This window comes from Gopherus flavomarginatus, chromosome 15 (assembly GCF_025201925.1).
Source record: "Gopherus flavomarginatus isolate rGopFla2 chromosome 15, rGopFla2.mat.asm, whole genome shotgun sequence".
NCBI classification, from domain to species: Eukaryota; Metazoa; Chordata; order Testudines; family Testudinidae; genus Gopherus; species Gopherus flavomarginatus.
The window spans coordinates 26,745,527-26,758,190 of NC_066631.1; the positions used below are offsets into that span (position 1 = coordinate 26,745,527).

General features: G+C 41.7%; 1 protein-coding gene across 7 annotated transcripts in view; it reads left to right on the top strand.

Moving 5' to 3' along the window:
- Window positions 1-467: 467 nt before the first annotated feature.
- Window positions 468-12,664, top strand: part of ORAI1 (ORAI calcium release-activated calcium modulator 1) — a 38,397-nt gene continuing 26,200 nt past the window's right edge. For 2 of the 7 annotated variants that reach the window (XR_007769478.1, XM_050923965.1), the window contains exon 1: window positions 468-769. Coding sequence is in view for 2 of the 7 variants with exons in the window: in XM_050923965.1 (XP_050779922.1) it covers window positions 656-769 (114 nt within the window). In the remaining 5 variants the exon portion in view is untranslated. The remainder of the gene's footprint in view (window positions 770-12,664) is intronic. The other 5 variants (XM_050923966.1, XR_007769479.1, XM_050923967.1 and 2 more) reach the window with 5 other exon arrangements.

Sequence of the window (12,664 nt, forward strand, 5' to 3'; positions counted from 1 at the left end):
GCTCCCCAAACTCCACTTGAAGATGATGCAGAGGCAGGTGTGGAGCAGCAGCTCTGGTCAACATGAAATAGCTTGACCCTGACTTTCAAACCAACCAAGGAACTCAAAGTCAACGACACACGGGCACATATTGATAAACTTCCTTGGGCTGGGGGAGTGGTAGGGGCTACGGGAAGGGCCAAGCCCCCAGCCCAGGCTACCCCGAGGGGTGGGGGGAGGGAATACCAGGGGAGCCAGCCCAGGCTATCCTGACTGGAAGGGAGCAGGGAGGCCCACGCCCAGGCCCCTCAGCCGGCGCTGACCTAGCCGCGCGGCACCGCCTCTGGGCGTGCGAAGGGAACTACTAGCACCCCCATCGCGCCGCTCCCCTCCCGCGGGGGGCGGAGCCGCCGCCTCCGGCAGGAAGGGTTAGGGGTCGGGCTTGCGGCGCCCCGTGAGGCGGGGCGGGACGGGGCGGGGCTCGCAGAGCTGCGGCGGGTGTCGGAGCCGGCGCCGGGGGGGGCTAGGTGCCGCTGCTGGCCTGTCTCGGCAGCCGGAAGGAGAGGAAGGAAGTAGCAGCAGTAGGAGGCGCCTCGGAACTCGCCGCCGGGCCAGGCGCCCTCGCTTCGCTCCTCTCCTCCCCCAGCTCCGGTGCGAGCCGCCACCGCCGGAGACCATGAGCCTGAACGAGCACTCGATGCAGGCGCTGTCCTGGCGGAAGCTTTACCTGAGCCGGGCCAAGCTGAAAGCCTCCAGCCGCACCTCTGCGTTACTCTCAGGGTTCGCGATGGTGAGCGCCCCCGTGCCCCCGCCCGCTGGGCAGGCAGCTCTTCTGGGGGAGCGTGCGGGGAGGGGGGCAGGTTACGGGTCACCCGGGGCACAGCGGTGCTCCGTACCCTGCAGGGCGGCCAGCTGCCGCGAACCCCAGCCGGGTTTCTGTTCCCCTCCGCCTGTGCCCGCCCTTTGTGTTATCAGGAGCGAAATCTACTAGGATGTGCCGTTTACTTGTTCCTGGACGACGTGTGGTGTGTCTGCCTCGCCCTCTCTGCAGCTCCGCTCACCATCGCCTTCTCCCCGCATTTCCCAGAGAAATCACTGGCTGGGTGTCCGGTCCCCCATTTAAATGGGACTTCTTAGCTCAGGGGCTTCCACCTCAAATGAGTTTGGGAGAACTGAATCCTGAACTGTCAACACCAGCCTGTGGCTCGCTCCCTGGCTAAAGTTAAGTTGGAGGGGGAAGAATTTAGTCTTTGCTCATGAAGCAGGAGATGGGTGAGAGGAGGATTCAAACGGTCTAGGAGGATTTGCATAGCAAATGTTGCATGTCACCATTTTTTATTTGTGATTTATACACTGTTTTTTTCCATAATTTATTTTCTTCCTTCCTCGGTTTACTAACACTGCCCCAAATGTGTAATTATTTTGCTCCTGGGTTTTATTATCTGCTAGTTGGCTTACTAACTGCTTTGTCTTCCTTGCCATTGATTCAAGAACAAGCACATCTCTGGAGTATATTATTTCCAGGTACAGTAGCTTCTCACAGAGTGGGTTAATTATAACCAGAATATAATCCATATGTTGCAGTGTATTGAAATAATTCAGGACTTCCATTCCACTTCACTGTAAACTTGGGATTCTACATGTCCTAGACTGGGACAACATTGAACATATCTTGTATCTTACAAAAATAAAGCAGTTTTCCATAAACAATTTCTCTACAAAATCTTGCATGCATTTTTTGAAGAAAAATGAGTTATTTACATGCATGCTTTGAACTGGTTTTTTTTTTTATGCCACCTTGTTCATTTTCACATGCAATGTTAGTATTAATTGTTATATCACAACTCTTCATGATCAAGTTATGGCCCTGAAATTATATAAACTTCTACTCCTGTTGTTGGCAGTGGCAGTTAAGGGCACAGTGCTGAATACAGTATCGCGTCTTGGACAGTACATCGTCACTGTACTTAATTTAGGCTGTGTCTGCACAGTTGCAGCATTCAGCTACACTGCTATAGCATCGACACTTACTACCACAATGGAAAGGGCTTTTCCATCGCTGTGTAATAAATCCACCCCCTCAAAGAGCTGGTAGCTAGGTCTTTAGAATAACTCTTCTGTAAACCTAAGATGTCTGTGCCGGGGTTTAGATCAACTAAGCAGTGTAGCCAGGTTGATGTAGGCCTGGTTTCCACTTAAAGCTTAAGGCCCCAATCCTTTGGACTTACACATGTTCTCAACTTCACTATACCACTATTTCAGGACTACTAATGTGCATAAACTGAAGAGTATGTGTAAGTCCTTGGAGGCTTGAAGATCATGTATCTTTAGGTCCAGCTTGTAGGCATCTTCTCTACGATCATGTACAGTAAGTCTTCCATCCTCTAATTTGTTGCATTGATTGCTGTGCCCCATGTAGATTCCTGTTGACTTCAGGGGGGTTCTGAGCTAGTGCAAATGTCTTACTGCACACAGCAAATTGTAGGATCAGAACCTAATGTTGCCTACTTTTTTTTTTAAGTACCAGAATTTTTTATTTATATTTTTACTAGAGCCGATTTCCTCTGTGTTGTTTTAAATTCATTTGGATTCATTGGACAGTATTAGAGTGCTGTCATTCAAGAAATGGAAAAACTGCTAAATGGCTTTTAAAATCTGTTAAATAGCCCTAGTACCTACTGCAAGACTCTCAGATAAGAAACACAACTGCATTTGTTTTATCTTTTTTCATTATAAAAGAAAACTTCAGTGTAAAAATAGGGCTTCTGTGTCCAGTATTTTCATTACAGTTTCATGTAATGCCTAAGGTTGTTATAACTGAAAGAGACTAACGCTTTCTCTATGTTAATTTTCAGCACATTTGGTAGAATTTTGTGCATAATCAATTTCGCTGCTGCTTCACTTAGTTTCCTGATTGTGTGGTTCTTCCACATAGTCACAGGGAATAGAAGAATATTTAAAACATGCACACTATGAGACTCAAGAGCAGGTATAGTGTCTAGTTTACTTTTTAAATAATAAAAACCTGGACTGGAAGTTAAGTTGACTGTCCCTTTAACTGACAATTTTGCTGGTCATATGTGTTTCCAGTTGTACTCCTGAATCTTATTTTTAGGAAAACCATGGCTTTTGAAATAGTAAGAAATGATTTTGGGTATGGAATGGCTTCCATATGAGGAGAGGTTAATAAGACTGGGACTTTTCAGTCTGGAAAAGAGATGACTAAGGTCAAGGATATGATCTAGGTCTATTTAAAAAAAAAAAAAGTCTTATGTAGAGAAAGTAAATAAAGAAGTGTTATTTCCTCCTTCTCATAACACAAGAACTAGAGGTCACCAAATTACATTAATGGGCAGCAGGTTTAAAACAAACAAAACGAAGTATTTTTTCTCACCCAACACACAGTCAACCTGTGGAACTCCTTGCCAGGGGATGTTGTGAAGGCCGAGACAATAACCAGGTTCAAAAAAGAACGAGATAAGTTCATGGAGGATAGGTCCATCAATGGACAGGGATGGTGTCCCTAGCCTCTGTTTGCCAAAAGCTGGGAATGGGCGACGGGATGGATCACTTGATGATTACCTGTCTTGTTCATTCCCTCTGGGGCACTTGTCATTGGCCAGTATCGGAAGACAGAATGCGGGTCTAGATGGACCTTTGGTCTGACCCAGTAGGGCTGTTTTTATGTTCCTATGTATGAATCTATTTCATCAGTATTTTTTCTCTTCTGAGGTGTATCTAGACTATCTGCACATGCATGCATTTTATATATGTAATAAAAAACCCTGACCCTCAAAAGTTCTGGGGATGAGCTCCTAGGTAACATGGGAGATTTCTAGGGCCTGCTTGACTCATTACAAACCATTTTCAACGCTGCAAAAGTTGTTTAATTGTGGAGGTTTTCTGTGTATATTTTTAGAAATGTCCTCTTTTATTTTTCTTCAGCATCTTGTTTTGAAACAGAATTCTCACTTTCAGTGCCATTTTTTTATTAGAATGTGTTCTTGTGGGTTGGAAACATTCAGCTATCCTTAATCAGTGTAGGAACCAGACCTCTAAAATCCTGTGTTTAGAAATGTGTTGCATTTTCCAACACTGCTGAAAAAAGGGCAGACCATTTGCCTTTGACACAAGCACTGTATTAGATTGTAAACCATGAAATTTCTTTCATTTCAAATAATAACATAACTCAAATTTGATATCAAAACAGAACAAAGGGACTAGTGTAAAACAACCTCCTGACGGTCAAATAAATGTCACTATCATACTTCAATGGCTAAAAACAGAATGAAACTCTTTAGGGGCATTGGTAGACAGGCATCCATTTGACTGACAGGCAGCTGTGCTCAGAACAGCAGTTAGTTCTCCATTGAGTACCATGCATCAGACTGGTAGTTAAGCACAATTACACTGCAGTGTATTCTACTAAACACCCATTCTGATGAGACCAAGTAGTTTAAAATGGCAATTTCCTACATCCATATTTTATTGTAAAAGTGATAGGTGATAATGAGAAAAAGAGCTTTACTTTCTATTGTCTGGTTTGTATGTTGTTAAAATTAAGGGATTTAATATTGCAGATTAAATGACTTTTTTTAGAGCTGAAAGAAAATCTGTGTGAATTAACACCAATGCTACTTGTTTTCATCATTAGCTCATTAGCAGTCCTACTTTTATCCATTACATTCACTGCATATAAATTAATACAGCAATTAATTATATTAAATATGGACCACTAAAAGTGACTCTTGGATATAAACAGGTGATAGCCTTAAGTCTCATTCATTCTCTGACACTGACTTCTTTGACAGTGTATGATGTCCTGGAGTTGCAGACTATTGGTTTTAGTTACCGTAGTAACTAGTATCATTGGTAACTCTAGGGCAAACTCACTTGTGAATTAGCAGAGTCCAGTTACTCAGGCCTGGTCCACACTACAGCATTAAATCGATTTAAACAGCGTTAAATCGATTTAACGCTGTACCCGTCCACACTACAAGGCACTTTAAATCGATTTTAAGGGCTCTTAAAATCGATTTCTGTACTCCTCCCCAACGAGAGGAGTAACCCTAAAATTGATATTACTGTATCGATTTAGGGTTAGTGTGGACAGAAATCGAAGTTATTGCTCTCATTCTTTTAATGAGCGACCCAGAATGCACCGCTCCGGAAATCGATGGTAGTCTAGGACCATGGACACACACCACCGAATTAATGTGCCCTAGTGTGGACGCGTAAAATCGATTTTATAAAACCAGTTTTATAAAACCGGTTTTAATAATTTCGATTTTATGCTGTAGTGTAGACGTGGCCTCAGTGGTGAGAAATGTTGAATCTGAATAGTCATTGCATTTTAACATTCGGGAAGTTTCCCAATGGCAACTTCCCAGATTTTGAGAGGTGCATCAACCTTTGACTCCATTGCTTTGCTGCTACAGGGTTTGTTTACATGGTGAGGTAATGCGCCTCTACGAGTGTAAAATTTCTAAAGCATTCTAAAGTGTTGCATGCCGATAGGTCCATGTGGACCCTGCTGGTGCATTTGAACATAGTGCTGTTGGAAACAGTACAATATTGAAGTGTACTGGGGTACCTTTAGTGCACACCAGCCAGGTCTATGTGGACCAAGTAATGCATAACAATTTAGCATGCTTTAGATATCATACCCCTGCAAAGCACATAACCCCACCATGTAAACAAGCTCATAGAGTAGTCCTCTAATTGGGACACCCTCATCTCCCTATTAAGAGAAAAGGCTACTTTAAAAAGAAAGGGGGAGAGAGAAATACAAATGCTTCTCACTGCATTTAGTCTTCTAATCCAGAGGTCTGCAATCTTCAGCACGTGGCCCATCAGGGTAATCTGCTGGCGACTGCAAGACATTTTGTTTACGTTGACTGTCTGTAGACATAGCCCCCTGCATCTCCCAGAGGCCGTGGTTCGCTGTTCCTGGTCTAAAGTGTAGGGGATAAACTCTGCCTTCATTTATGTCCATGCAACCCCACTAACTCTAGTAAGGTTACACAGGTATAAAGTGCAGAGACAACTTGGCCTCCAGCATTAGACTGTTACACCACTAAAGCACTTTTTAACCACGGTTCTGTGTTTTTTAAAAAGCAGTTAAGTATAATTGCCTCCACTTTTGGAGTGGAGGAAAATGGGCACAGAGAAGCTAAATGACATGCCCAAGGTTACACAGTGAATCAGTAAGAGGAATCAAGAATAGAACTTGGGACTTCTGACTCTCATTTCCAGGCCTTATAGAGTGGACCACACTACTTTGCCAAACACACCTTAATTCTTTAGTACTGACTGACTGTATGTCCACTATGCTAAATTCATACATATGTGGACAAGTAGCAACTATTAGATTTGCTGATAGTGAATGGCAGACTGGCACCCAGGGATACATTTTAATAAAACAGCTAGCCTGATTAACTGGGATGTGTTTAATCAAATGCAGTGTGTACTAATGTAAATGTAGTTCGAGGGTCAATTACGTATATACAAATGAAAATTTGAAAATGCTCAAGTCAGGTTTCAAATTCCATGTATCTGCAGTGATGGTTGCTAAAAGCCTTTTTTATATTAACATTCAGTGTTGATGTTAGCTGTCCCGACCTGCAATGGGTGTACTCATTTGAGAGAAATGTACACTCAGTTCTGACATCTGAAGACAGTAGTTTAGTAACTGCATCACTGCAGTAGGCCTAAGGATTTAGCTAGTCTAGCATCCCATGTCACACAGTGCCCAGTATCAGTTTGATGATTTAGGGAACCTATTCACAATGTATGAATTCTGGTTGATATGAAATTTATTAAAAAAATACTGTATCATGAATGCCTGTCTGTCTGTATCCACCATTGCATCCAGGTGCAATGGTGTATCATCAGAACCTAGCAACCATCTCTTCAGGGTGAAGCATCTTGAGACAATGAGTTTCTCTTCCCTTGTCTGAAGCAGTGGAGAGAATGGAAATTCTCCAAGAGGGACAAAGATGAAGGCAACAGAGCAGGGGGATATAAAAGGCCTTACTGAGGGAAGGCGCAGAGAGACTTATAGATAGGAAGAGGATGGATCAGACAAGATCCAAGGAGGCAAGCTGGGGGCACAAAGACTCCATGTTTCAGAACCCAAGCCATGTACTGCAAGCAGAAGGAGCTCATCTGGCACCAAGCAATGCTAATCTAAGCCCAAAGAGTGCCCTGAAGTGCTGAGGAAACTGAGGCAGGGACATGAATACAGAGCTTATTATTTTTATGGAGCTCTGTATTTCTTCTGCTATTAAATAGAACAGTGGTGGTTCAGAATCGTGTGCACAGTCTGTCTGTATGTCAAGCAATTACATCTATCACATGCCCCCATGAAAAGGTAAACCAGAATGCTCTCATCTTGTGGAGTTCTGAGTAAGGGTGTTTTTAGGCTATGGGTGTGAGTCTAATGGGCTAGCATTGGTTCCAGGGACAGGGGGCTGCATGGTCTGAACTCTCAGTTGTGAGTACCAGATTAAAAATCTGCACCCTGAGAAAGTGTCCAGAGTCCCTAAAATAGGGACAATGCCTGAGCTCCTTTCAGATGTCAGAGTCTTAAAACACAGGCTTCAGCAGCTAGGTCACCTCACAATGGTCTGGTGTGTGGCTAAGAGGGGACACTCGACTGGATCTGTGACATACAGATATTTAAGAGGAAGTCTTTGGAGCTCGAAGACTTACAGTTGGGGACAGCATTATGATTTGCAGAGCCAACAGACAAGCACAGCCCCAGATTGCTGGAAGTGGTGACTTAGGTTGTAAATTGCAGGGTCTGCACAGGTCCCTTAAAAGAGCAAGAGTAACCAAGCAGTTAATTACGTTGACTGGTCTAACAGAGAACCTGTTAGGTTCTGGCCTTGTCCGCACTAGAGAAATTTTGCAAAAATTACTCACCATTGCTTACACTGTTTCGCCTCCATTTATGTTGTCAGTATTAAAAGCCTTAGTGTAGGCAGTTTCTGGTATTTAAAATACAATGTCAATTAGATTTGCTTTGAGTGGTATTAGAGGTAGCATATCTAGCAGCAGGGATGCTAGAAGCAGCATATCTTTTAATACCAGCATTCCAACAGTTGTATCAATGGGATTTTTAAAGTAAAATTCTCAAGTTTAGAAAGGGCTTTAGGGACTGAATTTTAAGCTAGTCTGTGTCTGTTCTGCCACATTCTGCTGTTACTATGATACAACAATGGAAAGGAACATTAACTAGTATTTTGTGCATTTAACTTGTGTGAACTGTGTCAAGACAGCTGATATCTATGCATCAGTTTCTCACTTGTAAAATCCCATAATAGCTACTTCACAGGGCATTGTGAGGATTATTTTTTCTAAAGTGCTTTTAGATCCTTGAATTAACGATATATTATAAGTGTAAGTAGTATTCTAGTCGGGGCTGCCAAGGGGTTGGTGTTATGAATCAGCTTAGATTGGTATGAGTTTGGATGTGACACTACTTAAAATTGAAGGCCCTTCAGATGGGAAAGGATTACTAAATCTGATTAGATGAAATTAAATATAAGATTTCATGGGTGAATACCCACTTTGTCAGATCCATGTAGTGGAAATTTCCAGAGGCAGGTATAAATATAAAGGTCTGCCTCTGGAAATTTCCACTACATGGATCTGACAAAGTGGGTATTCACCCACGAAAGCTTATGCTCCAATATGGCTTAGTCTGTAAGGTGCCACAGGACTCTTTGTCACTTTTTACCAATCCAGACTAACACAGCTACCCCTCTGATACTTAAATATATATTTTTACTTTAGAAGGGATGTTTGAGCCAGAGATAAATAGGTAAGAAGGATAATGCTACTAGCATACCTAGGAATAGTAATGTGGCACATGGCTTATACATATATCAGCCACCTAGTTCAATTTGTTTTAAAGAACTATTTAATCTCTCTGCATTGTTTCTAATTTCCTCTTAAAAATCACTGTTCACTAATTTGATGCTGGCATTACTATTTTTTAGTATATTTAAACTGAAAGAACTTCAATTGAACTCTTCCTTCACTTACGTGGTTTGTTTAAGTCTTACATTTCACTCTGTTTGGACAATAAAAATAGGCTGATCAAATATCACATCTTAAATTGTTTTGCTGGCAGGTGATCATGCACTAGTATAATGTGGTGGTTTTGGGGTTGCACATACTATGGGGGAATTTGTTAAATCCAAACAGTTGTTGAAATAAAAAACGTGAACGCTTACTAATAGGTTCTATAAAGCTACCTTAGCCTAAATTGTGAATTTAAATTATTGTAACAGGAAGATTTATGTGGTTCTTTATCCAGTAGGGAATGTCCTTCAGTATAATGTCATTGACCTTCTTAAAAGGATCCAGTTTTACAAACTGTGGCTGTATTGTCATCTAGGTGACTAGTATATAAGCTTCCAAATACAGAACGCTGCAAGAGAAACATCCACTCTTGCCTCTGAAGTGTTTCAAATATATCTTTCTGAATACTGCATCAGAGTTTTTGTTTATAACTCTGACATCACCCAACAAAGGTGTATTGTCAAAATGCTCTAAGTACCTGTATTGCAGTTGTGCGCTATCAGGATCATGGCTCCCTGCTATAGGTGCTGTACAAACACACAGGAAGGCGTCGTCCGTGACCCATAAAGATTATAAGCTCATTCTAAAGCCTTTCTTTACCCTAAGCTCTTATTAAGGAAATAATTGTTAGTTTTAAGTGTACTTCTCTCATTTTATTAATAAAATAATCCTCAACTATTGTATTTCCGTGAGTTGTAGTAATATACTGTCGACTTAATTCTGTCCCCCACTCTGCAGTCTGCTTACACTGCTCCAGCGTTAAGAGGGCAGAACACAACCCTCGGGAATATCCCTCATATAAAATGGCTCTTCTGCTGGGATAGGGTTGGTAGAGCAAACCTGTGTTGCCCTTTTGCATAGCCCTGGCCTAGGGACATAATGGGCTGAGGAACGGGAGGTGGATGGAGTGCTCTGTGTTCCAGCTATTCTGGACCGTAGAACGGTGTCTAGATGGCCATGCAAGACGGCCATAATTTAGAACAGGCTCAGAATTTGGATGGTGCAAAGGGTGGTGTTTAGCAATTGGTTGGGGTGGGGATACAACACACACGCACATGCTGTATCTCATGCAAAGAGCAAGAAACAAACTGTGCAAGGGAGGACCAGGTTATCTATGGAACAAAATTGATTAATTTATGCTCCCTTTTCAATATGTATCTAATCTGATTATAGTTGTGTTTTAACTTTGTGGCCAAGTCTACCAAACAAAATGGAGTTTAATAATCTCTGTGTATTAGTTCTCTACTGACAGTGCCACTATCAAGTATTAAAGATTTCTGCTGTCCTCAAACTTCATGTAGTAATAAACCTCTTGAAGACAGGATTCTAGGCTAGATGAATAAATGATCTATTTCAGTATATTGTTTCTTGTGTTTTAAACTAATTAGTAATGGATTCGAGGGACTCTAACCGGTTATCCTTTCAATTTCTAACGAACATGCTTATGTCCCTTGGCTTCTCTGTACTGTCAGGAGGCTTTGTATGAGCTCCTTACAATAACTTACTGAATGGTAGATACTAGTCAGGAAGACTCGATCAATCTTCTTTTTTTAAAAAATCATCATTTTTTCTATTTAAATGTTTATCTCCATGAGAATGAACAGCACAGTCATGAAGACTGATGGAGGTAGAATCTGTACAGCTGTCCTTCAAGATCAAAACTGGCGGGGGTGGGGGAAAATCCTATATACAATATTTTTCTAAACATTTTTTTTCTTTTTTGCAGCCCTAGATGTGAAATAGGTGGGTGCTGAAAGTTGGAATGGAAATTTGTTAAGATACTAGGTGTTCCAACACTGACTGGAGCAATTCTTAAGTCTCTCTTCCAGAGGTTTTAGGATTCAACTGTATCTGAGCTCCTAAATTCCTAAATCCTTTTTGAAAATGATAGTCTCCTAAATCAGTTAGGCATTGTAGTGCTGAATGCAACAACACTTAAATATCCTTTAAACCTTAATCTACTTCTTGCTTGAACATGTATAAATAGGCTGAAAGAGATCACAAAGAACGGTGGAAGAAGACCAGGAAGGGAGGGGATATGAGAGCAATCTTATTTGTTGCACTGCACTTGCCTTGACAATTCTACATTCAGATTTATTAATGTGGCGATTAGTGCTTCAAGTAATACCCCACTTAGAGGCTGACATTAGATCTGTAGGAGGGACTTCCCATATTACAAGAAATTAGTAATGTGTTACTAGCATCATGGGGTGGGAGAGATGTGAGAACTTGATCTTAATACCCTAATCCAGTATTTCCCAAACTATTGAAAGCTGCAGAGTTTAAATATAGGAAATCTAGTAATGAGTCATTTAGTTTAATAGCTCCATTGGCTCCTTTCCCCTTCTGCCCCATCACTCTTGTTTGAATCATAGATGGGAATGCTAGTGACAGCAATGGTTATGTGAGATCTAGTCTGGGCCAGTTGAATTGTGTAGCACTTGGAAATCAGATTCTGCACCCATGACATCATTTCACCATAACTGCTTCTCACCTTATGGGATCCACTGCAATTTGACTGTAAACTTGGAGTGCAAGTCCAAATCTTTCTGGAGAAGTGGCTGTGTGTAGGTAATAGCAACCATAGGAGAAGTTGGGTGGGTGAAGAACACAGCAAGGCCCTTGATTTTTGCAGCCAGCTGAAATCTGATGTGGTCTTGAGTGGTGGTGCAGCTGCAGGCTGTCTCTGTGCTCCATGCAGACAGCACCTGTCATGTTAAACTCAAGGAAACAGTCTCTTAATTATACTTTAATGCTAGTATTTGATGTTAACCGTAGGAGAGAGAACACAAGTGGCCATGTGTTACTATGTCATACCACAGCATAAACTCCTGGCTACCAAAAATAGGAGTCCCTCTCTTTGGGGGTGGGGAGAAGAGGTCCTCTATAAATAATGCAGATACACTTGAGTTTGCAGGGGGGTTTCTTTCTTTTCTGCTTTCTTTAGAAAGTGAGGACCAGTGATTGTGGACAGGATCCAAATCTATGACTCAGTCAAAACCCTCTGGAAATAATATAATCTTGTTAATATAAATCACAGCAAAAATCTGGTTCTCTTCCCCCAGATCCCTTGTTGAAGCCTTTCTGCTATACCGGGATGCTCTTAACTGAACCCCACAGGCAGGGGAGTACTGGCAGTAGAGTTCACTCACTTGAACCTTTTGCCTCCTATACCTAGAACTGATTTCTTTATTTTTCCCAAGGAGAGTTTACTTTTTTAAATCTAAGGGGGTGTCTCTGATTAGCAATAGGACCCCCTCACTCCTAGTGAATGGCTTTTATATGCTATGTGCATAAGGCTTCAGTTTGTCCATTACTATGCTTCTTTCTCACTCTGTCCAATCTATGCTCCATTTTATTCTTTCTCTCACAGGATTTTTTCTCTTTATTCAAGGCTTTTCTCAAACATACATCCAAAAACATTAGTCAGACTTCAGACCCTCACGATATTTGGATTCAAAATTAGTAAAAACAAGTCCATCCCTAATAGTAAAAATGTTAGTTTACAATCCTTTGGCTTGTAAAACATGAGAACAGTGATGAAACTTGAAGTACAACACTAATTGATATGCTGCTACTCTTGTGAAACTGACAA